Source organism: Cygnus atratus, chromosome 1 (assembly GCF_013377495.2).
Source record: "Cygnus atratus isolate AKBS03 ecotype Queensland, Australia chromosome 1, CAtr_DNAZoo_HiC_assembly, whole genome shotgun sequence".
In the NCBI taxonomy this organism is placed as follows: Eukaryota; Metazoa; Chordata; class Aves; order Anseriformes; family Anatidae; genus Cygnus; species Cygnus atratus.
This window is the reverse complement of record NC_066362.1, coordinates 124,659,341-124,687,102: the sequence shown is the minus strand read 5'-3', so window position 1 is coordinate 124,687,102 and position 27,762 is coordinate 124,659,341. Positions and strand designations below refer to the sequence as shown.

Here is a 27,762-nt window from a genome sequence, read left to right as displayed (position 1 = left end):
TTAGAAGAGGCAATTCTTAAATTATTCAGAGTTTATAGCAGCCCTGGGGTAGTCATTAGACAGTTAATCCAAATGTACATGAGGTCATATATATATATATATATATATATAATTTTAATTTTATGTAGGAAAAGTATTTCCAATTGCTAGACATAAACGCGGCAGACTCTGAAAATAACTTTTCCTGTTAACTTATCAAATACATTCCTTTCGATACAAACAATCTGATATTGTACACTGGAAACAAGTGGGATACTATAGCAGAATTGCATTCTTCAGCATATAATAATATATTTTTAAAAGATCTAAAAAAATAACAATATATAGGGAAAAATATTTAAAATGAAAATCATAGCTCACTCTTCCCTCCACCTGTTCCCATAACTGACATGAAAGTTAGGTGGGTTCCACTGAGGTAATTAAAGCCCCCTAAGTATAGCCTTACAGTCCTACATAACACTGTATTTCCTGGACTTACACCAATGCTTTCTACCAGAGCCATAAATAAAAACTACTGTCTGCAAATAGAAGTGGTTTTCCCCTAGCTACCAACTTAACATTAATCTGAAGATATTTGATCGTTGAGAGTTATTTTAAAAGACTATATAAACATTAATTGAAATCTGGGAAGTGGGAAAAAAAAATAGCAGAGAGAAATCCAGGAAAGCTGTACACAAAAAAACATCAGTTTTTCTGCCACCTGCCACACTGATTATGCTTTTATGAAGTTCATCCATACAAAGGGAAATTCTAAGTTGCTTATCGACTTCCAAAAATAGAATACAGATGCAAAAGTAGTCATTAGTATTTATTTTAAGCAGCTTCAGATTGTTTTACAAACATTAAAACCTCAACAAGTTAGCTACAGGACACTGGCAAGCTTTGTTTAAAATGAGTTACACGTACTTCCCCGTTATGTTCTTTCCCATGTTCCTTCAGTGAGCCCTGCCACATGTGATGGACCATGCTTATTCAAGTTAACTTCACCAGTTGTTTTTTCTATTAAATGAAGAACAACACGGATGTTTTCTTTGATGACCCAGCCTTGTAAATACTTAAGCACAGCTTATAACATTTGTGTCTTTATGTTTTAAGTACCTTACAGTTCTGTTTTCTTTACATTGGACTGTTCACATATGTGAAGAACACATTTGAAGTGTTGAAAGAATGAGGGGCCCAATTCACTACTTTAGTTTTGTACGGAAAAAATACATTAAAAAGGCTAAGCACCCCACAAATGTGATTATTTCTAAAAAGACTGCCACTTACAAAACTGACTTAAGCTTGAAGTTTATTTTTAAAGAGCCATTAGCATCTCCTCGTAATGCTTGCCTTCATTTTGCAAAAGAATGGACATAATGAGTTAAGCAATGTTTTTCTTTTTAAGCTTCCTATAATTTGTGCCTGCTGAATTTTATCCTTTGCTTCCTGAGTGTCAGTGCTTCATCCCTGATGCAAATATTGTATTATCAGCAGGAAAAAAGGCAGCACTTGTGTTTGTAAGGCAGGAGGTCCGTAAGAAAAAATGGCTGCAAGCCTCAGAGAGCAGCACAATATTAAAGTCACAACCCCTTAGAACTAGGTACAGCAGGACTGCCGTCATACTGCAGAAAGTAGGGCATCCACGTTTCAAAAGAAGGAAACACAAAAGCAGGTTGTCAGGTACCTGATATGCTGCTGCTGGCCCTTCTTGCTAGCGCTGCTTTCTGAAATAGCATTGACCCTTTGTAAAATCAAGTACTGCCTTCCTCCGGTTGAATCAATGAGGAAAGAATTTCTAAAGGATTTTTTCCCCACCTCATACCTCCCACTATGAAACTACTGCCAACACTTTGTGGGGAAAAATGAGCTATTTCTTCCTTATGTGGTACTTTGAGAAGAGTTCTGTCCCATAAAAACAGATATAGCAGGACGCTGAATGGCAACTGGCAGTGTTTAACCAACTTACAGAAGCACTACACATTTTGTCAATTCTGGCTCATTTGGAAACAAACCTCCTTCCTGGAGCTAGGTGCTACATTAAGACAAGAAGCTGATACATTTTGGTATAAATGTGAATCAACTAGACTGTAACTCACTATGTCCACCTTTTAAATAAAAGGCAAGTACACTTGCTATTTAAAAGGAGGTGATACATTAAGTTTTAAGTATGTAGGTAAGATCAGATTTGCTGGTGTTCTTTTAAGGGTGGGGTGGAAATAGAAGAACCTCCCAAACTTACAAATCAAACATAGTAACTTACCTTTCCCTTGATGAAAGGGAGGCATTTAGATGGTCTTAAAACCCTCCTTATCTTAACCTACTCATAACGCTTAAAATTTGATAGTAACAAGCAATTCTTTTTAGCCAAACTAATTTCGTTTTTATTTAAACACTAAATGATCTGGAACTAAATACTAAAAGAAAATACAAACAGAAACTTTCAATAAAGTATCTCTCTGAGACAGGACGTAACAAAAACAACCGGCTCAAAAGTTCCCACTGCAGTGGAAAAAGAGAATGTAAGCTAATTTTATATTTTGTGTTTGAAACAATAAAAGCATGGTAGAAATGTTAACAAAATTAACATAACATTCTCACATACCCCCACACGTTCTAAACCCAAGCAAATTCCAGTCATTCCTAATGCTCAAAGATTACAGCCAGCTTCTCAACAAAGACACAACTTCAGGGAAGCTGAAACCAACAGTGCAAGTTGAAACTTCATGGAATAATTACTGTTACAATCCTGAACAAGGTCTTCCAGAACTGGGCATCTGAACACTGTACCTGCTTCAAAGCACAGTGCCTAAAAATGATCTGGTTGTTCATGTCAGCGTCAATACTCACCAATGACTTCACTGGCAGTTGCTTAGCCCACAAAACTAAGAAGGTACTTAAATGTAGAGCTGAAAACTCGATTGAAAATAAGGATGGAGGTGTCCCAAATAGAGTCTTAACCATGTGCATTTACTACACCTGAAACATGGAAGACCAGGTTTCCAGAACCACATCCATTCCCCAGACTGACAGGTAAAGTACGCCGTACCCATTATGCCCATTAAAGCTTACTTGAGCAGGATTAGGTTTTTGCTGCCCCATACACTTAAGAAACGAGCTGGTAGCAAAAAGAATATGAACAGTAAAAAAAAAAAGAAAGAAAAGAAACAAGTGTTTTTTTTCTTGTGCCCTAACATCCTATGAGATAGGTACAGCAGAACTTGCACGCAGCCAGCACCTCCTGGAATCAGGTATCTCTGCACCCATGCAGGGCGATGTACGCAGACGTCTCACAGTGAAACTGAGGTTTTAGTGTAAACCAAGTTGGCTTTAAGTTAAGCTATTAATTAAACTATATTTCTTACCCAGTAAAGAATTAAATATAACTGCAAACCTCAGTCTGCATCAGAAGGCTGAATATCAATATTTGGTCCAGTCACTACTGGCATAGACAACTTATCACCACAGCTATGATGGCATACATTCTCTCTGTTAAAACTTATGGAAAGGAAATACTCTATCAATAAATCATTGTTACAGAAAAGATCCTGCTGACTTGTCACGTAGCTCCAGATCCTCAAACCTGAAACCAAAATAATTGCTACAATGATATCGCTAAATATATGGATGAGGAGTTTTACACATTGTTTTAACTTCTATTGATGATTTCAAATTTAGTTTAGGCAAGTAGGTGTTATTTTTAACACAGGACATTTTGTGCGATTTTGGTCCCTCTGTAAGTGCATTCTTTTGAACTCCCTGAGTACAGTACATTCCTTTTCTACAGTGATTTCTGACTGGAAGATGCTGAATAAAGTGGACTTGCATTGCTGCATATGAAGTAGAGTCTCTTGCTTAAAGAAAAACACAGTAGCATAAGATTTTACAAAATATGCAGGTGCACGTTTCAGCATTTTGCCCCTACATGTCTGAACTAAGCCTCTGACTTCCACACATTTCTCATTCGGATTCTAGAAGTGACTACTTTCATATAATTAAAGAAAATGAGGATTAAATTACTCATTATTATTTATGCCTTGGCAGATAATTCTTACCAATGCAGTGTTAGAATATCTGCAAGTTAACACAATGGAGTTTTTAAAAGCCCGCTTGGACCACACATCTCACTCAGTTCAGGCACTCTGAGGTCAGTAGCTATAGGTGTGAAGGTTGTTTTGTTGTTTTTTGTAAAAGAAACATAAATGGTACCAACCATCCAACCACCGAGGCTCCACATTTTTAAAACACAGTAGTTCACCGCAGCTGATAATTAAAAAATTATTAATAATAAAAGATTATACCACTCCAATATGAGTACAAGCGAAGTCACTGCTGAGAATAAACTATAGTACATCCAGTTCCAAAAATAACCGTGGGTCAAAGCCGTGCTGATGAGCATTTGCTAACTTACAGTTTCCATTTTCATAAAAATGATGACTGGGCAGCACATTCAAACATAAAAGAAACTCAGGTAAGATATGTTTACTTTTAAAAATTAATTTATAAAATAACAAATTATTAACAGTTCATTACGTAGAATCAATGTAAAGATTTTGAAGTTACTGAATCAATAGTATATGCTAATGAGAATTTGAAGAGAACAGATGAGGCCTCCAGTTACTTAAGAACTCTGAATTATGTAGTTCATGAATGGAAAATACTATACCTTAAATTCAACAGATATGGCTGACTCTGTGTACTAGTTAAAATATATTATAGCTGCACATGAAAAGATGGTGTTTTTTTTTTTTGTTTTTACAGTGTATGCATGTGTGTGTAAATACCTTACTCACCAACAAACACAATGCAGACAACAGAAAGCAGCACAGAAGTAGTGTTTTGAATAAAAAAAAGTTCCATTTTCAATTTTGTAGAAAATGTGTAAATTGCGTTTTGGCAGACTCACTGGTACTACTATACAAAACCAGGAAAAAAGCCATGCAAAGGGGTCAGGATTATTCTTGAAAGTATTTAAGGGAAAACAGAAACACCTAGCAGATTTGAGAATACTTCGCAATTAATGGGAAAAGCATCCAAAGACAACATAAAACACAAAAATGGTTTAGTTTTCTTCTTTTAAACCTGGTTGTACCCTAGTATAGCTAATGAGTTTTACTTTGATGCTCAATAAAAAATGAGAATAAAGTCTTTTTTCTCTTCCATCCAGAAATATTTTGTTAAATTCAATTGATTTCAGAAGCAGTGTGGTATCATGGCCATAGAAGAAAAAAATAATGTATTATGGACATGAAATGCTATCAAAAAAAGTAAACACACCCAAAAATATATTTTTCTTTCTCCTACTTACAATTATGTTTGTTAAAAAAAAACAAAGCTTTTACAATATCAGACCAACTATTGACTTTTCTAATAAACTTGGTAAGCACTCTCCCTGTACATCCCGTTTCTCTGAAGCATTTAGCAGTTGTTCATACAGACAAGCTAATGTCTCTGAAGGAATTCAACTGGTTTGTATTTTCTGACAAAGGAGTTCAGCTTTTCAAATTTCACTGGGTTGTTCATTCGTTTTTAGCTGCACCGTCTAACATGCTCCAAAACATATTCAGGGAAGTGCAAGCTGCAGACTTGTAAGCCATCCAGCTTACATGGCATCCTTGGGTATTCATCTTCTTTCCATTTGTTTTCCTCTGGATCAAAGGTGAGAATCGAATCACTGTAATGACCATTGTAACAAAGGCCTCCAAGAACCATTATCTGTTTGTCCAGAACAGCTACACCATGACCACTCCTACCAATCGGCATAGAAGCCAGTATAGTCCACTGATCAGTATCTGGGTCGTAAACCTCTGTAGACGGACACCCTTGAGATTCAAAGGAGGCCCTTAGAATCACGCAGACACCACCAAAGACATACAGCTTACCATTATAAGAAATCATTTTGTGAAAGCATCTCGCATAATTCATTTTGCACTTGTTCTCCCAACAATTAGTGACCACTTGAGTTCTCCTTGTTCGCTGCTCTACTGTCCCTTCTTTACTGGGATCAAATACACACACTTGCTTAGAGGTTGAAGATGATGTAATTCCACCAGTGATATACAGCTTGTTACCAAGCACAGTCCCTTCATGTCCGTACTTATTGACCGGATAGGGATCCACAAACTCCCATTTATCTTCAGTAATATCATACCGTTCGGTTGAGTAAAACGTTTCGTCCCTGGTTCTCCCAGCCACTGCGTAAACATACCTCCCAATAACTCCAACAGCAAACTCAGACCGTGGGACAGACATGTCTGCCATTCGTAACCAAGTGTTCTGTCTTGGGTCATATCTAAACACTTTGGATGAAGCATGAAACTCACCGTCTGGCCCCAGTTCTTCCCCACCTAATAGGAACACAAAGTTATTCACAATGGCAAGGCAGTCTGGTCGTAAAGGTACTTGAGGACCCTCGAGTTCCCACCAGACCCTTGGTTTGTGCAAGAGAAGAATTTTACTGTTTACCATACTGTGTCCTATCATTCCTCTAAATACAGCAGTCTGGGGTTTGGCAGAACGAATTTTGTTCGATTTCATTTCCATCAAAGGCTGTTGGTGAACGCTATGAAAGTAATTCATGGCTTGGTCAACCTCATGTCGCAGCTGCCGGGAGTATCGATAAAACTCTGATGTTTTTACCTATGAATACATTTAAAAGATATTAAAATTCTGACCAAGAGAAACAATCCAGAAAATCTAAATGACTAGGTGCCATTAAAAGATTATTTTACTTAGTTTCATTCGGGTATTCTTGACAGCAATTGCATTTGTGTACGGAAGGTTAAGCTAATGCACTGTTATCCAAAATCCAGAAGGCAATTTAGAAATTAACAGCAGTGGCTAACATTTTCAGTGGAATACTCGCATGCAAAATTTAAGCAGGAATTATGCACAACTCAAGTCCCCTAGTTTAAAAATCATTATTCCTTCTCCCTAAAAGCTCGTTCATCTTCTGCTTAATCAATGAAGTGCCAAAATTAAAAGCGCGCCATTGCCCTGGTTTTGAAAAATATTCTACACACCCATTCTGTGCCTACTCTAGACTAATTTCCGATGAATTCTCACAACAGAGCCCAAGCAGGTATTCCCAAACACTAGGCTCTGCTCACAGGGCCATTTAATCGTGGTAGAAAGGAAAGGTACACAAACCCCTTCCTTCAGAGCATGTGATCACGCTAACCACTTTTCATCATGGTTACCTTATGGTTCCCCCTCTGTGCATCTCCACAGGTTAGCACACACCTTCAACACAAGAGGAAAACATATAAACAAATATACCTTTGCTCGTGCATTTTATTGGTAAATTGTGGATGTAGGTTTGAACTTCCACTTCCCCAGTGAGCGTTACAACTTTTCTATCAATGCGTAGTCATGAAGCGCTCCTTCCCGCTGCCATCTCTCAATTTCAAAAGAGCTCTCTCTGCTCAGTTTTTTTGAAAGAATGATTGTAATTTACCTTCCCTGAACTCTACCTAGTATCTAAGCTAATTCAAGTTCCTGAAACTGGTCTGGAGATGATTCCAAAACATATCTGATTTGAACATTTTCATTTATGTAACTCCAAGAAGCGCTCAGTCACCATGTGACTCTCTTCAAAGAGGCTTCACTCTGTCTGTGCAACATTCTGAATTACACCTCTAAAACAAATCAAAAAACAAACAAAAAAACAACAACACTCCCAAATGTTGCCTAATCCACAAATCCTCTATCAGATTTGATCCTAACTCTCAGTATCTTCCGCAAATAAAATGGATTGCTTTCAAACATTCTCAACACCTTTAGTTCCTACCAGCTCCAAAAAGAGGAGCAATGCTCTGAAAAAGTGTCAGGTAACTCCAAAATTTCAAGGCAGCCACACAATAACATCAGAAACTACTGTATTTCAACATCTGTTCCCCCACTTCCTCCTATTCCCTTTCCCAGGGGACAAAAGCCCAGACCACCACTTATGTAAGTGGTTATGGTGTGAATGAGTTTTCACATATATGAAAAGCAGTTTTGAAACAAATATTGTTTATACCTTGTGAATAAAATAGCTCCTTAAACAAGGACTACACAAATTATGTTAGCTTTCTGTTAATCGCTTCTCTTCCTTGTATAGTAACCATGACGTTCTGCTATCAGATACACATTTCAAAAAAATCATTTCAAGCCACATCCCACCACAGGTAAAACATAGAAAGACTTAAAGATTCAAACAAAATAAAATAAACAGTAAGTTAAATAAAAATAAGTAAAACAAAAATGACAATTAAGGTGGGTATCCTCAAAAGTTACTTTCAAATTCTAACACAGCACTACAATTTCACACTGTTTGCACCCAAACTGAAGCTATCATTTCTGGAATGAACCAAAAAGACAGACGATTTTTGTTCTACCTATATGCATCTGAAGTTTTCTTAGAAGATTATGGAAGATCAGCATGCATAAAATAAGCATGCCATCAAAAGCTGGCTGAGATGGGAGGTGTTGTTTCTTTCCTCATCAGTCTGTCTTTACAACTCTGTCTTTAGACCTAGAAATGAAAATGCCAGCTGGAAACTGGCATAAGCTTCATATATCCTCATCACTCTACTCCTTTATTTAGACAGCCTAAACCTCACACCATGAGAGTACACGAAAAGAAATGATGGATCTATCTTATTTCAGAGACAGCCTCTCAAGGCCAAGGAGCCCATTGATTAGTAGTTTACCACTACTTTTCTCGACAAGGGCACTAACATCAAAGCAAAGCTTCAATCTCTTACCTTAAACCAGTAAGAAAGACATCAAGAAGCAAACGTAACCACCAGTTACAAACAACCCTCTCAGACTGACCTATGTCTGATTAGCTACACACACAATCTTAAACAGATGAAAATATGTAAGCACTGGGAATTCTTACAATATTCAGAAACAAAAAACAGGGTGATACGCTGTTTATCTGTACTCCAGTAAGAAAAGGTACTTGGAGGCTTCCTAGACTTTGCTGTTGGGGAAAAACATCAGTGTTGCTAGCCTTCCACCTTTCACCAGCACCACCTCTGCCATACAGGAACAATACTTCTCCTGAGGCTCAAATGATGGTCTAAGATGAATGCTGGTATGTGTCTACAGGAACAAGCGGAGACTGTTCACGCTTCCTTGATATGAACAAAGGAAAGGCAACTGTAGAACAGTTTGCCCACTTTCACATTCACCTGTGTTCATCTCATCTGTGTGAGATATTCTAGAATTACTTGAAAGTCCTATCCAGATCACAGTAAAGAAAACTTCCCATACACCTACACTTTTGAATAATTTTATAATACTTTTAGTTACTTGAGTGTATAATCAAAAAAGGGAAGCAAGCATTAAAATTTATGTGTTTAGTGGTTAAAATACAACAGAAAGTTGTATATGCTTTAGTTTCGGTAAATTAAAAGCATGGCCCACAACAAGCCTTTTGTGAGAACTGCTGTCTGATACCCAAAATATGCTGAAGGAAATCCCTCAGTGTTCAGGAGTAGGCTTCTGCCATTACCTGTAAGTAGAAAAAGTAGTTGTCCAAAAAATATCTAAGTGCTTAATAACAGACCATATTTTTCTGTTAAGTTCAAATGGAGAAGATCTAGAAAGAACATGCACCTAACTACCAACATATAATATATAATTAAAGAGAATGTTCACAAGCCTGTGTAGAACATCAGATAGATGGAAATGTACGCTGTGATGAATCTGAAGTAAAACAAACGTGCATGGTAAAAAGTACATCATCAGCTCTGTAGTGATAATAATGTTAAGTGCTTCACAGTAATCCCAGAGTTTAGAGAGACTTTCTGTTCTCTTGCTGAAGGGTCTCACAGAAAGTTTGATTCAGACTTCCTTACCAACACCAATCGTACTGTAAAAATTAAATTTAATCCAGGTGATAAATCTTCCCTCCTGTGATTTTTTTTTGCATTCTTCCCAGTATTACTCTTCAGTTTTCTGGACAAAACCTTCCTAGAGGGTCTGCGAGGACACAGGATTAATGTAGGGACATAGCTGCCTAAAGAACCACAGGAGAAATATCTCATTGCACCATCTACTAGTTACAGTGGTTCACAGTCAGACTTCTAGGTACACAGTCAGAAAACAGCATGAACAAAATGAAGTGTGTCATTCCATAAAAAAGATGAAGAAAATAATTAAAAGCCATTTACCTCCACAGCCATCCTACAGGTAGCCAATACCAAAACTTTACCAAAATTACCATCATCCTTCCAGGCATAGTAAATTGGAGCTGGAACGCATTTTCTCTTCTTCAATTTGAATCCATGAGACACTCAGTAAAGACTTCTCATTCTCCGAAATAAAGCAACTATTCATCATTGACTATTTTCCTGCAGAACTGCAATGCACGCAATTTAAAGAATTTTTCCAACTATATTCTAAGAATAAACCCAAAATATAAGCCTTTACATCAGAGTATCTAGTCTGAAAAGCGAGCCCTATAAAGGATCAAATATACCCCATGCTATGTCAGTCTTATTTTTCCCCTTTAACAATTAAGGAAACTAATAAGCAGAAGGAAAGATAATGAAATGCAGGGTAAGTTTTTAACAAAAGATTGTCTTCAGAGCATAGCTTTTTTTTTTTTTTTCAGCAGCCATTTACCACTCTTGCTCTATTTGTATTTTTGTTACTCGGTCTTTTAGTAAAAAGCTAACAAAAAATATAGAAAGGCTACTTCTGAAGTGGCCAAAATAAACATTTATTATTTGTAAAATCAGTAACTAATTCTTAACATGTTATTATCTGAGGTAGATATCAGCATAGCTCCTTATGTAGAACTGGTGAAAACACAGAAAGATTTGGATGGCTCATAATACAACTGTACTATTTCTAGCCACATAAGCAGAAAACTATTTCAAAGGTCATAAAATTGTACATGAGTTTTCTAAAACTGCTAATTCTGAATGTCTAAGTGAAGCAGCTCAAACTCAACTACCAGGAACACAGAAGCTATGCTATGTCTTTTCAAAGAATATGTATATATCAGATTTCTAGAGCTAACTCTACCTTACTTGCAAAATAATAATAATAAATAATTGAGATTTGACTAGAGATTAAGCTGACTCAAAACAAAAGATCCATCAACCCTGCTACAATCCATATTATTTTCACATCTACTTATCTCTGGCCATATTCTAAACACGATTACAAGCCTGTCAACAAACATGATTAAATTTCTGACACGCTTACTCCAAGTCAAAATTCAGTCAAATTTAAAAAGTTACATGTATGTCTCTGAAAGGGCAGCAACCAAAATTACTTTGCAACCAAGTATCAGTATACATGACACTAGGTAAACTGCTGTACTTAATTTTTCCTTTCTCTAGCATGGGTGATTACTTAGTTACAGCCCACCACCAGTGTGAAAACTGGGCAGTACCTGCATAGGACTTTGAAGGGCTATTCTGCAAGTGCTACAAATCACATAGTGTTTTTCAGCCTAGCTATAAAAAGAGAAAAAGACTACAGCAAGAACAATGCCCTCAGAGCGTCTCCCCAGTTAAAAAAAAAAAAAAAAAAAAAAGGAACAGCAAGAGAAATCACAGGGAAGCTGGAATCTAATTGCAAAGAACTCTCCTATCAGGATAGAACCAGAAATCTACATGCCAGAATTGAGGTGCTCAGCACATAATAAATACTGCTAGCAAGTCTATCCAAGTCAGTGATAACCTTCAGACAGAAAAATATCACGTGCAGCACCTATGTAAGAGAAGTGGGGACCACTAACCTTATCCACTAGACGCTTACTCTAAACCTCAGCATATGAAATATGTAGAAAATATTGATATGTAATTTACTAGATATGGAGGTGAGAAAAAAAAATTAGATACATTTATCAAAGACAAAATCACAATGACAAAATTATAATGCCATCTTCTCAAAAGCAATGATTTGCTAGATACAGAAAAGCACATACTCAAAGATGGACTAATTAATGTGCTTTTCATCGTAGCTCTAAAGTACAAATTGATGTACCTAGTGATTAGCAAGCTTCTGATTTAAACTCAGAATTTATAAATCAGTACGGACTAGTCATAACACACCCTAAAATATGGTTATTTGAAAAAATTTCCAAGTTTTAAGGACAGAGATTTTTGAAACATTTACATCTGAGCAGTACACAGATCAAAATCAAAACATGAAGGGAAAGCATAACACGGTTGTATACAATAACAGAGAAAAACTCAACTTTCCTCAAGACTTACAAGAGTTATGGAAAGGTTTAAAATAAAGGTAAATGTAATGTCTAGTGGAACTTGTGCTTCTCAGTCATGAACCTTTCCTTTATTTTCAAACAATTTCCCTGAATCCTTATATTTATCCTTCCATTTTCCTCATATATCTATTTTAAGAGCCAAACAACAACAGAAGCACCTATTCCTACTTCAGGGGCAGCTTTTCCAGGACCATTTAGAACAAGCGAACAGGCTACACCTTCTCTTGTGCATCCCAAATGCATGTCAGTCTTGAGGTATTAACTCAGTCACTCATCAATTCCTTTTTAAAAAGACAAGCCATACCACTCAGATTGTAGATCTCTTTTTAAAACGCTGTAAGAAACAGAATGGCCTAAGAGGCAAAAAGTATCCTTACTGCGACTTGCAAAATTACGTTATGTAAGTTATTTATGTACCATAGTGACAGGCATCTCAGAAATGCCTGTTAGGAAGGTTACATAAGAGTACATATGACATGTCAGTGAGTGTATTGTGAATACTGAGCTTGCTGAACCGTAAGAGTCAGCCTCAGACTGTATTTGGTACATTTATGCAGTTTACCATGCACTGGCTTCAGGAGAAGGAGGAATTCTTGTCGATTTTTGATCTCCAGGAAAGCAGAGTAATCAATATCTTCCCCCTTCTACACACAGTAGCAGGTTTTCCTCAAGTTACTGACAGAACAGTTAACAGACATGTTCTTTTATTAGAAAAAAAAAGTGGTTTGTATTTTTTTTTTTCACATTGGCTTCAACTGCAGATGTCCTTTGTCGCTTGTCACGTTGGATTACTCAGTGCTCTCTAGCAGGTCAAAAGACAAATACATTTCTAGCTGCAGTGACGAACAACACACATATTTAGCTGTGCTTCCCTGTACTGAACATAGCACTGTCCCCCTTTAGAAAGCGCACTGGAGTCTCTCTGTTGCCACTTACAGTTATGGGTAGGGCATTCACAGATAAAGCTTTTACATGTGGGTATATAACCCGGGACACTGAAAACAACGTCTCTCCTTAAGTTCTATCTGTTTGGTAGCTGCCAAGAGAAACCATGAAAAGCAGTGTATGCAGGACAGATATCAGTGATATCAAAACCAACTTCAGAAGTTACACCTAAGTATAATCCTAAAAATCAACATGCACTTTCCACTTGCGCTTACAGAAATTTGACAGGAGACAGCTTGATACTTGAACTTCTATCCCAAAAACTCAAAGAGCTGAAGCCTCTTTCACATGAATCTTAGCCTATTAAATCGACTTTAAGAATACCTAGTGAATCCTACCAGTTTTCCTACTGAAAGGCTTAAATTACATAAAAAGGTAAAAAAGCTTTATAAAAAACAAGGCACTACACGGTATCTTGCAGAATCCAGCTCTTACTAGCTGGAAATGTTTTAACCCAATATAAACATTCCATTGGTGTTCTGAAACAATTCTAGGTAATTAGATTTATTTTATGTCCACAGGCTAATACAGGATCACCAATATATTTTATGTATTAAGTTGTCTACTCAATTCACACAAAAAAACAACCCATTTAAGGCCCAACAGAGGGCCTTAAATCCTATTAATTCATTAGGTGGTGAAAAACATACAAGTTAAACTTCATCTGATCACACAAAATTAATAACATTGTTAAAACAAAATAGCACAAATTAAGTAACTCCTAACTTGAATACCTTTACTGCTACTAGCCTGTGAGAGAGCTGCTTATGAGCTTTCTAGCTCTCTGTTGACAAATATTCCTGAGATTCTCAGGAGCTAAAGAACAACATTTTGTGTTTATTCTTCAACAGAACAGTGGAAAAAGCAAGTTCTCTTAACCTCTCAACATACATAATCATCAGATAAATTTTAGATCACCTATTACAAAGATTCCTCTGATATTCGAAGTCATTATGTTTCACACTGTCAATCACTTTTGATTGCATTATTTGCCTTGTATAAAATCAAATGTACGTGTATCTTTGAGGGATCAGGACTTACTTCCAACTGCTGCGTAACAGCACGAGTACTGAAGATACAATAACAACAAAAACACCCTGCAGATTTAACAGCAGATGACAGTTTTCATTTGTAAACAATTATAATTTTTTAAAAAAGTACTTAAAACACACAAACTCCACAGTCAGTATGTTTTGATTATATTGGTAACATTTGTCATGACATATGCCCTACATGACACATGCAGTCCCAAAATCTCTGGAAAGCAAGAAGCAACTTGTAGAAAACAAGAATGATTAAAATAAAACTTGATACAGGTGACCTTACTTTAAAGCATCCTTTCCATATGAAATCACTTAAAACACATGTACTGTAAACCTACCTGTTCTCCAGCCACTGTACATACTACTGTCTAATAATCAGATGACAATACTTTAAGATGTTTATCTTCTACAGGTATACTAGAAAAATAAATGGTATCTTTTTGTTCCTCCTAACAGGACTGGGAATCTTACCTATTTAATGGCATGCTGCCCTAGCTAAATGATGAATCCTGTCTATTGCTTTTCAAATGCACCAACCTTCTCAAAAACACTGGATGGTGTCATCAAACAAAACCTGATGTTCTGAATGATGGTGTCCGTATGCCTCCAGCGTCTTCTATCATGGCGCAGCCAGGCCTGAACAGCTTCATACAGCTCTATCTCTGGAAACCTGCTCAGATGGTCATTATCCAAGTAAGACATGAGCTTCTCGAAGCTCAGATATGAAAGGAAGTCAGGTCTGGACATGAGCGGCACAAAATTCTCTAGCAGAAAGGAGTCCAATTTTTCCCTGACTCCTTCGATGTTTACACCAAAATCATCCAGAAGTCTCATAATTTCTGCACAGTTTTCTAAGCAGATCTTAGCTAAGAGAAAAGAGCAGCAAAATTTTACCACCTCAATAAGCTGGACATACATGGCAGCCTGAAGGATTTCATGAACAGTGTTCATACTCAGTTCAATAGTTCCATAGTACATGAACTGGAGGACATGACTGAAGCCTGTAGCTGTCAGACCTTTCAAATGGATTTTGTCCTGATCTCGTTCCCGCATGTCAGCTGTGAACATAATCCTGAAGTAATCACTCTGGGTGGCAAGCAGTGCTTTATGGGCCTGAAATTGGTGGTCTTCAATGACAAGTGTGACATCAAGAAGCAATCCCTCCTCATACAGTGCTCTGAATCCAGCAGAGACACTGGTGTCATGGATGGAGGAGCTAAACCCTTCCACGTCCCCTGCCATGAATCACCTGGGGGAAAAAAATAAACATAAAAATAAATTTTTATTTCTAGTAACGAACATATCACAAACTCTTCCTGACCAGATAAATCCTAACTTAAGTTGCTTTCACTAAGACTTAAGTCTTCCCCATCCTTTTGGTTTTATCTTCAGCTGAAAAATTAACTGAAGAAACAACTTAAGACTGGAAATTCAAATACTTTTCACCCCCAAATATTCTCCTTTTAAAGATCGGTTGATGAACAAGTTTAACTATGCAGTAATACCAAAGTAATTCCTCACTCCACACTACCTAGTGGTCAGATAATGAATATACAATGCCAAAAAGCTCACCATTGTTCTCCCTCCTTCCCCTCCCCCCCAGTCTTTCTAAAGGAGATATCTCAAGAGAGCAATAAAACACCCACTCCTGAATATCAAAGGTTTCAGAAAGGAAGTGGAACTTCCTTAACTTCAGAACCAAGCTGTAGAAGAACTGTACGAGGTGTAACAATAAAAAAAATAAAAAATTACCCTCCTTAAAAAATGTACATCAATTTACTCAAAAGTTATTTCTAGGAAATCAAACATTTTGCGATTCGAATATACTATTTAAGTTTTTTGCGTCTCGTTTCTCCCATAAAGATATAGTCCAACTTTCCCTCTTGTTTCTTATTCTCAGAATTATTTACATAATGAGATTTATAAACTACAAAATACTAAAGGCCACAGGAAGCACTGACAGGATTAGGTCACAATAAATAATATTCTATCTACTGTATTTTATCTACTGGGCTTAGTGAAGCTTAACCGCTTTTCAAGCACTACTTCTGTGCAAGCTAGGGTCAACCACAATTAAGTCAAAAAGAAAATAAAGACCAGCACCATCTTGCCCTGTAAAAGTTAAGGAAGATCAATAATCAGTAAAAAGCAGTATAAAAAAAGTACTCAAAATCCAAGAATTTGTCAAAATCTTGCTCACCTTCCTGGGGGCTAGCTAGGGTGCAGTTCCATTAAACAGCTTGAACCAACCTAACTGTTTATCACTGTTCACAGGGCAACGGTGCACCCCATTCTCCCTCTGTCCTCATCCTGGAGTCTAAGCTTCTGCTGCCTACTTTGTGCCGTTTCTGCTGCTCATCGGACTGCTCTGGAAAACCCATTCAGCTCTTAAGCCTGGCAGAAAATAAACCACGGGGAAAAACATAACCAGAGAGCGACCAGGTTGGCCGAGGTTCCACAAGTTCAGAGAGCAGTTACCACGTTGCACCCTAAGCACCACATCCTGACTGCTGCCATTCTGTCGGCAATGTATTTTATGAGTCTCCATGAACAGATAATCACCTCCTCTCCTTAACTCATCCACACCCATTCTGGAAAACAAAACCTGAGATTTTCTTTGTCTACACAAAACTACAGTGGTGTGTGGGTGTTTGTAGCCGCGCCTTGTGGAATTGGCACCACTCCCATACCGTTGAAGCCTGCTGACAATCACAGAATAGAGTTAAGGCCAGGAGCAATTCAGACAAATTAGGGCCTTAAAACAAAATTCAAATTCCTCAAAGTAAGAGCAGCAACAAGGGAACAAAGCTGACAACCCAAACACTTTCCAGTGATCCAGTATCCATGATAGCACACTCCTTTCAATGCAACTGAAGGTAAGAGAGAAAATGCAAACTGCTCTGGAGCTTCCTATTGTGAATCCCTTGTTCCTGAATAAAGCACATCCCTACCAGAAAGGTAAATCATCATCAAATATTTTCCTCTTAGCTGTTGATAATTCTTGTATAAAAGCAAGAAAGGATAGAATTACTTTTCTAACTCCTACCATCTCAAAAAGAAGCAACAAACTGAAGAGGAAACATAAAGCCAGGCTTCAGGAACTTGCTTTCCAATAGGAACTGTGATATTAAATAAAAGACAAGCACTAATGTTACTTTTTTTTTTCTTTCATTAGAGCACTTCTAACACCTCCCCTTCCACCTCCAGTCCTCTGATGTCTAACAGTAGCTAAGCTCACACTAATTTTTTTTCTCTCTATGAAACTTAATGGTTACTTTAAATGAACTCCCCATTTTCATAAAATACAGAGCAACTTCTATATACAACTACCTCTCCATTTGGTTTGAAACTGGCCAAGGGGTTCAAAGGTTAGTAGGATTCTAAGGCAGCAAAGCTGGGTTAGCTACATTTCTTTAGGAGATAACTAAGGCATATGCCTCAGCTTCGACTCCAAGGTGAATGGAGATGACAGGACAGAAGGACAGTTGACATCTGCTAATGTGAGACATGAACAGAATAACGGAAGAATAAATATAAAAAAAAGGTCAAAAAAAGTCTCAAGAGAAGGAACATTCCCCAGGTGACTGAAGCAACATATAATAATCTGAAAATAATGGGATTTCCCATCACAAAGGCAACAATCTCATGGGAGGGATTTCTTCAAAACAGTACATACGTTACTGCATACATAAAGACCACACAGGAACAATACCAGTAAGACATGTTGGGGGCCTTTGCCCTTAATTTCAGAAAGATAATTACATTATACATACTCTGCAAACGAGAGGAACTCAGGGCTTTAAAAGGGTGCTCTCATCACCCTCAAAGCAACAAAAAGGAGAAGTCAGCAAGTGAAGATAAACAGAGACAAATCCCAGAAGGTAAATGCACCAACTCGAGAGGAGCAAGTGGGGTGTTTTTCTAATGATCTAGATAAATAAATAGAGTCACGATATCCAAAAACCAGCATCACACAGTGATCTAGGCAACTGACTGTGGATGGCCCTGCTTGAGCAGGGGGCTTGGACCAGACAACCTCTCCAGAGGTCTCTTCCAACTTCAGCCATCCCATGATTCTGTGATCAAGGTGCTTGTATAGCAACTGCTTTTTTTTTTTTTTTTTTAAATGTGATTAAACAGTAGTTAAAAAAAAAAACAACTATTACCATTCAAATTTAAATCTATCGAAAAAGTAAGGTGGTAGGAATCACCAAAAGGCATTAAAAAAAAAAACTGCACAGAGGGAATCCTACTAGGTTCCAATTTTCACATCTCCCTAGAGGTGGTTATTTGGTTAAAAAAAAGAAAATGTATTAAAATAAGAAGTCAGCCACAAAACTCAACAGTAACAAGCTAGTGAACACTCTGAAGTTATTATTTCAGAATGTTTCAGAGAATGTGATGTTTTAAGTCACTTAATCCTTCTTTTCACATCTCTGCTTATATTATTTTTAGTAAGTCTACAATTTTCAATCTCAGAATGCTTCCTCCCAAACATCACACTGCATTTAATGGATTTCTTAGGAAAACACAAAAATAAGACTTCACCAAAACCCCATCTAAAGAAGCCTCAGAATTTTACAAGTAACAAGGGGAAGACTACCCGTCTCCCTCTATTAAACAAAAGGAGTAAACACTCTTTTTCTGGTATAAAGCCATACACAATATCAGAAGTTACAATTTTCTTTAAAACTCAAAATTGTGTTGGCCAGTGCATATACTTTAACAAGGGGTTAAAATAGTTTTCTATAGAGTCTTCAATAGAGACTGAAAGGGTAAAAGTTAAATGCATATTATGACCAACCAGCAAAAATCTTCATTTCTACAGCTAGTATTCCAAGTCAAAAGCAAACAGCAACATGGTAGCTCAAATATTAAAAAAGCAATACAAAATACTCTCAAAGGAAGTCATTTTTCTAAAGCACAGCTATCCTATTCCTCCCACGCAGACACTTGCAATCTTCGATGTAATTCTATGCACTATTCAAATGCTGCAGCTTATTTCCCAGAAGACAATAACGTAACAATTTTTTCTTACTTTCAATAAAAATGCAAAATTCAGAGTTAGATTTTTTTTCCACCCATGCAAGTCACAATAGCACACTTGATTTGACAGAAGACATGTAGCCTACAGTGATCCGCAAGAAAAATGGAACAAAAAATTCCAATGTATAAACAGCAAAGGGAAAAAAGCCTAAAGCTGACGTTCTGCATTGTCCTGCGCATACTAGAGCTGATCAGTGTAATGCAGCACAGGAAGTAAGATTCTCTGCTGAAAAAAAAAACAAGGGAAATACGCTCAACCTTGTTAGCTTTTCCTGACATTTCTTCTTTCAGCACATAATGCATTACAGAGTCTACTCCGCTGCGACTGTAAAAGCTCTTTCTTGGAACACTGATTTCTCATCTTTATTCTGCAGTTGTAATAAATGTCTGAAAAGCCTGCTCCAGACTGCTTTTTCTTGCCAAACAAGGAGAACCGTCTTTCCTCAGGGTCTGAGGCTTTTAGTCACAAGTAGAAGAAATGGAGGCTAAATGCACAGGCTACTGAGAAGGAAGTTATGGAATACTTACTTGTGGCTCATGCCCTTCTTGATTTCAAAATCTATCCAAAAGCAGTATTTCCTGAAAAGTGCCCTAAAAAGAAGCATCTGTATTTAATACAGAAGCTTGTGTGCACTTTCTAGGGATAGAAATGTATTGTCCTAGTAAAGCACTGACATGATCGAGCACAGCATCTGAACGGCAAATTTCTGCTTTCCTTTCCTGCTGTTCCTTAATAACTCATCTGTGATGCTGAGATAGAACTAGCAAGCTTCATATGAACTACTTGTTCATTCTACCACCTACCTCATAGAAATTCTAAGAAAGCATCTATGTGAACACAGCTGAACCACAATTTTTCACATAATACAACGCTATCTCCAGGTTACACAAAAGATATTTCACAAGGCATATATAGCCGTGTTTTGGTAACATAAAGTACTAAAATAGAGCTTAAAAAACAGAAATCTCTTCCATCTATGCCATTCCTTTCATCTGTCAAATGCATGCATTTAAATGTAAATTTTAAAGCCAGTACGTACGCTTTATATAGCAAAGCATATAGCAAAAGCTGCTTTGAGGAGCACTCTTTCTCACTAACTTTATTTAAACTAACACTGTCCTGCACGAACGCAACATTTCTCCATAGTCAGATTTTATACACGTATGTGAAAATACACTACATCCAGGCAAAGCACTCACAATTGCACGAACCGGTCACTGAAAAACGGGCCTTTGAATGCAGACAGACAATGAGTGTATAAACATGCTTATATGGTATAGATAATTTATCCCCCAAATTAGGCCTCTATTTACATGGTTTGACACTAAACCCACCAAACTTTGTCTGAACCACCATTTTTCCTCCCAGCTCCCCACTAACAACAATGGAAGGAATTATATAAAAGTGAAAAGGATCAGTAAGAGTGGATATCAAAACTTTCCATTGCTAGAATAATTGGAGATGCAGGAAACAAGGAAACGTATCAAGTTTCTGCATGTGTAAAATCCTTTATAATCCTAAATTTTGAAAACAACTTCTCTTAAACCTCTCAGCATTATCTGGTAGTTCACGCTGAAGACTTCACCCAGCCCGAGGTGAGAATTCCAAAAGCATCCAGTTACTTCAGAAGCGACCAGTTGCGAGCTTAACAGTCACAGAGCCAAAGAAACGATGCTGCCAGAACTTCAGAAGCTAACACTTTGGGTACTCTTGAAAACCAGCCACTGCACGAGGCATTTCTTTTAGGGGCATACATCAGACACTGACAGTCTCTACCTGTGTCGCTATCTCTAAGCAATCCACAGCAGCTCTTAACAGCAGCAGCATTTTTGTAGCACATCAGTTGCCTGCGAGGTCATCACGGTTATGCTAGAAGCGTTATCAGAACTAGTTATAACCAAACATACTTAAATGACATGTGGATCGTCTCAGCTCTGCACGCTTATACGTCACACTGGAAGTCTGCTTCAACTATAGTGTACAGTACTAGGAGCGTTTTGTTTTGGAAAAACCTCTAACCCAAAGCAGATGTGTCGCTGCTCTTAGATATATGTATTCATAATGGATGAGGTTCTCAACTGATATTGCTTTCTGTTCCTAAAAAATGGCATTACAACCCAATTTAGTCTTTCTGCACTGAAGAATCCAAATGTTATAAGCCCACAAAAAATAGAACCATTTCGTTTTAAGAGACTATTGAAGAGTTTAAGTATCACATACATTCAATTTAGATGAATACTAACAGATTTTGTCAGAAACTTCGCATTTTACAACGCTAGCAATACCAGAGAATAATAATATGCTCCCCAGATGAGCCCTTAAATCAAGCTTTAGGACGATAATCAAAAGGTGTCTGATGAAAGTGGATGCTTGACAAGCTTTTTAAGACTGCTAGACATATTAAGCTGCTGTAGTTGCTTGACCAGTTTAACCTCACCTGACTGAATCTAAACTCAGTTTCTGTCCCATGAATTAACATTAAGTGGATGACGTAATTGCACCTCACAGACACGGAGAGATTTTTAAACCATTTGGCTAAATTATCACTGCAGCTACACCTTTCTAAAAAACATGCGCCAGAGCTAAGAACAAGCGCAGCCCAATGCTGTTCCAGCTACATTTACTGATGTCAGACCACGCAGTCTAAAATATTTCTAATAGAGCCGTAAGAATGAGAATCGTCTCTAACAAGAAAAACTTATAACACTAATATGTAAGAGTTACATGATGGCAGGGATGAAAACTATGAATTTGCCACTGCTCTCAAAGAAGAAGGACCACCCTACCTAAGTGTCAACATTACTTATGTATTTGTAATGTATATAATGATTAATTTTATCAAACGTCAGAAATATTAGGACCAGTGATTTTTCTCATTGTTACGATACTAAGAACATCACAGTGTATTTTATACAGAGAAGTATCAAATTAAGTATTTCCTACTCAATAACAAAAAATCTAATCCTACATGTTTACAGCAAAGTGTTTAGGCTTTTAGCACATACAGTTTTAGCATGATAAAAGGTAATAAGCTGTATGATACTACTTCAGTAAAAATTATTTTAATACAACTTAGGATATTTTAACTACTTCTTAAAACTCATTGACTTTTTTGTTATCATCAGTAAATTTACTGCTAACTCAGACATGCCTTTTTAGTAGTCCTCTGAGAAAATAAGAATGATGAGATTGTGCCGTTTGTCCAAGATGCACAGCTTTTGACTCCACTGTCAAGTGCCAACTTCATTTGTCAGGACAGAAGTCTCAAACTTCTACAAATCTGCACCAAACTGGCAGCTACCCAAACAAAAAGACCCAGTACTACCTCCAGCGTGAGCTCAACTTATCTGTTCTGCTTCGCCTGCTGAAAGGCAAATCAGCACATGTAGATCCAAACCAGCTACAGGATATAATTAAGGAAAGTGAAAGGAGATGAGTGACGGTGGGAAAGTTTATAGGACATGTGGTAGAAATTAAACACATTGGCTAGGTGTTGGAAGGAAAAAACACAGAAAGGCTGTTGACACATGGTGGTATGCCAAGGGGATCCGAGAGTGAACTGGGGTGATGGCAGTGAAAGAGCTGGGTTACATCTTAGGAACAGGTATATGACACAACAAAGAAGTTAACAGGACGCCACACCTCAGCAGTTCTGCCTTTTTATCGGGTAACAGCTTTATGGTTCCCCTATTCTTCATTTAAAGGAATGAAAAAGACTAAGTTTTTAAGTGACATTTATGCGTTTACCAAAACAGGTAGAAGCCTCAGTACCAATCCTGAGTGGTAGGCTACTCCTGCTACCAGTAACCACTGTATTTTCTAATGCTGCCGATCGCAAAGTAGCCCTTCCTGCGGCAGGCGCTCGGCTGACCTACTTCAGCTCTCCTACCGACACGTCCCACACGGCTGAGTGGCCCCGACCAACGGGGCAGGAGGGCCGGCAGGTCCAGACGGGCCGCCGGGTCCCGCGAGGCCGCGCTGGGAGTCCCAGCTCTCCCGGCAGCCCGCCGCGGCCCAGCCGTGCCCGCCGCCCCCTCCCCGGCGGCCGTTGGCACGGAGCTCGCTACCCCCGCCGGGTTCTGCGGGCGGAGCGGAGGAGGAGGGCCCCGGAGACCGGTGGAGGCGAGGGGGCCCGGGCCGCCCTCGGCGGAGCTGACGGCAGCGGCAAGGCTGTCGGCTTCGCCTACCTCTCGGCGGCAGCGGCGCTGAAGACGCGGCTCCTCCCGCAGGACCAGCGGAGAGGGTGCCCTCCGTGTAACATACAGCCGGAGGCGGTGGCAGCGGCGGGACGCGCCGCGGGGCTGGGGAGAGCGGCGAGGGCTGAGGCAAAGTCGGGAGGAGGAGAAGAGGCGGAGAAGGAGGAAGAAGGGGGGACCCTGAGCTCCCTCCTCCCCGCGGTCCGCGCTCGGGGGGAGCCGGGGAGCCGCGCCGCGCCACGCTCCGCTCCGCTCGGCCAGGGGCGCTCCCGGCCGGGCCCCGCCGCCCGCCCCCCGCGTACCTCCCGCGCTGCCCGGCGCGGCCGCAGGCGCCATGTTCCCCCGCCGCAGGCGCCCCGCGCCGCCCGTCACTTCCGCCGCCACCTGCGGGCCCGCCGAGCGGCCGGCAGCCCGCGGGAGGGGCCGCGCCCCGGGCGGCACGAGGCGGCCGCCGCTCCCCCGCCCGCGGCCCGGCCCGGCCCGGCCCCGCACGCCTACCCGGCCCGGAGCCGGCCCGGAGCCCGGCGGGCCCCTGGGAGGCAGGTCTCTTACCGGGGGCTAGCAGCGGCCGCCGGCCGCTGGGGATCGGGAGAGCCGTGCCGAGGAGCGTCATCTGCTTGGCTCCCCGCCCGCGAGCATCCACCTGTGGGGGCTCCGGGGCTTGGCTTCGCCCCGCGGCCCGCCAGCCTCGCCTCGGCTTGGCAGCGGCCCCCTCGGGCACCGCGGGGATGTTGTACCGGAACGCGCTCCGAGCGACAGCGAGCCCTCGCAGGAGCTGGCGCGACTCCTCCCCCTCGCAGCTGGCCGGCTGCGGGAGCTGCAGGCTGATCCGAGCCGCCTCGCTCGTCACGGGCAGCCCCGGCGGCCGCTGTGGGAACCAGGTCACCGAAGCCCAGCGGGTCAGGGCCGCCAGCCCCGTCTGCACAGCACAGCCCCGAGCAACGAACTGCACGCGGCTCCCTGCGGACTGACTGCGCGGGGCTTTGCCGTAGCCCAGACTTCACCTCCTTGCTTTACTGTAAGAGGTCAAAAGAAAACCCGACCTTCCCGCCTATCTAACGACACCACACGGGCACTGTCGGACCTTTGGTCTGGCCCTGCCACCCTCAAACCCTGTGCTACCTGCTATGTCACTCTCTGCTTTAAGTGACAGGCTGCACGCACGCCGCCATCCTCCCCGTGTATACTGCTGTTCCCATCCCCTTCGCTGTCAATTTTCAGCCATTCGTTACCACCCCCACCCCACTCTCGATTAATAAAACAACAGCACAACTCCTCTAGAACTGCCACCCCCAATCTGAAGGTCTATCCCACCTTTCACAGCTTCGCACAATCAACCAGTTACTCCGTGCTCAGCTTCACAAAAGACTTCCCACTGCTATTCCCACTCTGTTCAACTGACCTCCTGCTGCTCCCTCATGGCCTACTTACTCCACGTTACAAACAACCTGCTCCCATTCACTCCCTCATACCGGTGACCTGACCTCTCTCTGCTCAGCCGACTTCATACCGTTCCACCTCATGCGCTTACTCACGCAGTAAATTTGCCCCGTTTCCCCGGTCACTGTTTCAAAACCTGTTACTTGTGCAGTTACAGTGAAACAACTGACCTTTCTGCACCCGCTATCCCAAAGCAGCTACCATTCCTGCCTCCTCAGCCTCAAAAAGACAGCTCTTCCTTATTCACAGGATATGTCTTCTGCTGTATCAAGCACATACCACACCGCTCCTATCTCATGCTTTGACAAGGAGAATCACTACAGAATACGTTTCACACGTGCAGAAACCATACAACTGAAACATCACGCATCCCTCTGCCCTCGTCAGACTTTTGACCTTCACAGGTCAGGGAAGGCAGAAAAAGCTAGCCAGGCTGTTTTGGTTTTACCTGACTGTCATTTTGCTGTTTGCAGTTTGTGGCAAGCTGAGGTGTAAGATGATCTTCAGGTCTCTCCTATATACTGCCATAGAAATGGACCTCAAACCTGGCAAAAAAAGCAAACAAAGCAAGCCAGCAGTTTTTACATTCTTATTCTCATCATTATTAAAACATGTATTAACGTATTAAAGAGTATTAACAAAAAAACACTCCTCCTCCACATCGGACAATTTGCCTCTAGTGTAAAAGACAAAACTTGTTAATAATGCTGCAATCTCCTAACTAAAAATGTAAGACTGTTAAATTTGGGCCCTAGTCAGCAACCAGTAGGGTCAATACTACCTTAACTAATACTAATTTACATAGAGATTTAGGTTGTCTCCTCTCATTTAGGTATCTGTACAACCTCGGTTATTAAGTAGTTACCATTGGCTTAAGTGAGACTATTGAAATTAATAAAATTCTGGACATAAGTTTTTGAGTTATATTAGTATGTAGTTCACTATTTCATTTCTATAATTTCGACATTAAATTTATGCATGTGTGTATCATATACTTGACAGTTCCCAGAAACGTTTTTGTCTTGTTTTGATTTGACATTTGCAGTCTTTAGACTTTCATTTTTCTTCATACTACACATATTCCCAAATACAGTGAACCCTAGTAATAAAACATCAGAATATGCAAAATGTAGCTTTTCATTGTTTAAAATAGGAGCAACCGTTTGTGTATTTTTTCAGATTCCTGGCAGAATTCTTGGCAGGGATTAAATCATTTCTAAAGATTTCTGCAAACGTGACAAAAGCTGTTTCTGTAATTTTATATTGCACTGCATTACTGCATAAGTATATAGCTAAGTAACTATAGAGTCTAGTATTTTCAGCTCATTTTCATGCCTGATGTCGAGGCAACTACATTCAAGTACTACATCATGTTCTCACTATAATTTGTATATCTGTCATAAGCATATATTGTTTTTCCCAAAAGCAAGATATTTATAATTCTTATGTAAAACATCATGTGGCCTGATGAAAGACTAGAAATGAAAATGTGTTTTATTTTTGTGCAGAATTACTGGGTTGCAAGACATAATACATTTTGTCACTGGCAACATCATTACTGTACGGTTTCTTACCACATTCTTGTATTCTTTTCTTCAAAACAAGACTGCTGGCAATGTATTTGCTATTGGTATATAGAGCAGAAGTCACTCCTGGATCTTGTATCAGGAAAGTATGGAAATAGTATTTGTGAAAGTTGGAGGTTACGCGCGTTGTTAAACCAGGCATACCAGTTTTGTACAGATTTCCATCATCGCGTTTCAATCACATGTGTGCTGTGTGCCCGAGACCTATTGTTTTCACCCAAGCAGTTAGCCAGGCAAAATCTGGGAACCTCCACATTTTCCAGTAAGCAAAACCGCTGTTGATGAACGCGGATGAATTTGACAGCGGTTACTTATTGTGAAACCAGTTGCTCTGATCATTGAAGAAATCCTGTTACAGTAGCAATATCCCCTAGGCCTTTAAGAAGTTCCCATGGAGAAGAAGTCAATTCAATTCCCCACGAGGGAGGGTTGTGAATCTGGCAGTTAGTCTCTGTTAAGTCTCTAAAATGGCTGTCAGCACTGATCAGGGATTTTATTCCATTTTTAACACGTTTTTTTTGTAAACACGTTTTAACACGTTACGTTGCTGAACACAGCACGCATTTGGTGGGGTTTTTGGGCTGTTTGGTGTAAAAAAAGCTCGTGTCTTGGAGCAGGGCCTTATATCAGTTCCCTACAGCGCTCAGCCTCCAGAAGCCAGTAACAAGGGAAAGGCTGGCATTCAAAATCGCGTTAGGCTGATGGCCAGCGGAGATTACCAGCACACGCACAGCGACATTTTGCCGTTAAAGCCGCTGAGCTGATCAGCCGTCGAACTGGGTGCGCTCACTTGCAGCGCACGCGGGCACGCGCGGCTCTCACGCGGGGGAGGTAACCCACCTGCCTTTTACATCGCGCCCCTCACCGCCCGCAACACACCTCCATGTCCAAGCCGCTAGACGCGCAGTGACAGACGTTGACGTCTTCACCCCCCCCGTCCACGGCGACGCCCGATCCCCGCGGCGGCCGTTAGAGCAGCCGTTAAGGCGGCCGCTACCTCAGCGCCCCACGCGCCGCCCCTCCCCTCCCCTCCCCCCTTTCCCTCAGCCCGCGACCGTTACCCGGCGGCGGGCGCCAGGCGCACGCGCGCCGCTCCCGCTCCGCCCGCCCCGCGCATGCGCGAAGCCCTCGGCGCCCCGGCGACGCTGCCGCACGCGGGGCCGGGTTGCATCACCCGGCGGCAGGGCGGCGGGGGCCTTCCCGGGGCTGCCCCGCGCCGCGCCTGAGCCGCCCCCTCCCCGCGGCGGTGCCGCCGGGCGCCCCGCTGCGCCCACTGCGGGGCGGCCCCGCGCCG

At 40.6% G+C, this 27,762-nt stretch overlaps 1 protein-coding gene across 6 annotated transcripts; it reads right to left on the bottom strand.

Moving 5' to 3' along the window:
- On the bottom strand, positions 1 to 27,570 carry KLHL15 (kelch like family member 15). Of its 6 annotated transcripts, XM_035542172.2 has the most exons (5): positions 27,348 to 27,511; positions 26,457 to 26,540; positions 25,331 to 25,427; positions 14,737 to 15,448; positions 1 to 6,618 (listed from the first exon to the last, which is right to left on the bottom strand). In XM_035542172.2, the coding sequence occupies exons 4-5, from the start codon at positions 15,439 to 15,441 to the stop codon at positions 5,509 to 5,511; spliced, it is 1,815 nt and encodes a 604-aa protein (XP_035398065.1). In that variant the 5' UTR covers positions 15,442 to 15,448; positions 25,331 to 25,427; positions 26,457 to 26,540; positions 27,348 to 27,511; the 3' UTR covers positions 1 to 5,508. The 6 variants fall into 6 exon arrangements, 5 of the variants coding, with proteins under 5 accessions (XP_035398065.1, XP_035398062.1, XP_035398066.1 ...); XM_035542169.2 differs by lacking the exon at positions 26,457 to 26,540 and having other exon boundaries at positions 27,348 to 27,541; XM_035542173.2 differs by lacking the exon at positions 26,457 to 26,540 and having other exon boundaries at positions 27,309 to 27,508.
- Positions 27,571 to 27,762: the final 192 nt, after the last annotated feature.

What these genes read in the sequence shown, in the direction of transcription:
- KLHL15 (XM_035542169.2), bottom strand. Translation starts at nt 15,441, where the DNA reads ATGGCAGGGGACGTGGAAGGGTTTAGCTCCTCCATCCATGACACCAGT. An exon ending in CATCCAGTGTTTTTGAGAAG is followed by an intron (nt 6,619 to 14,736) that starts GTTGGTGCATTT and finishes ATGTATTCATAG; the next exon opens with GTAAAAACATCAGAGTTTTA.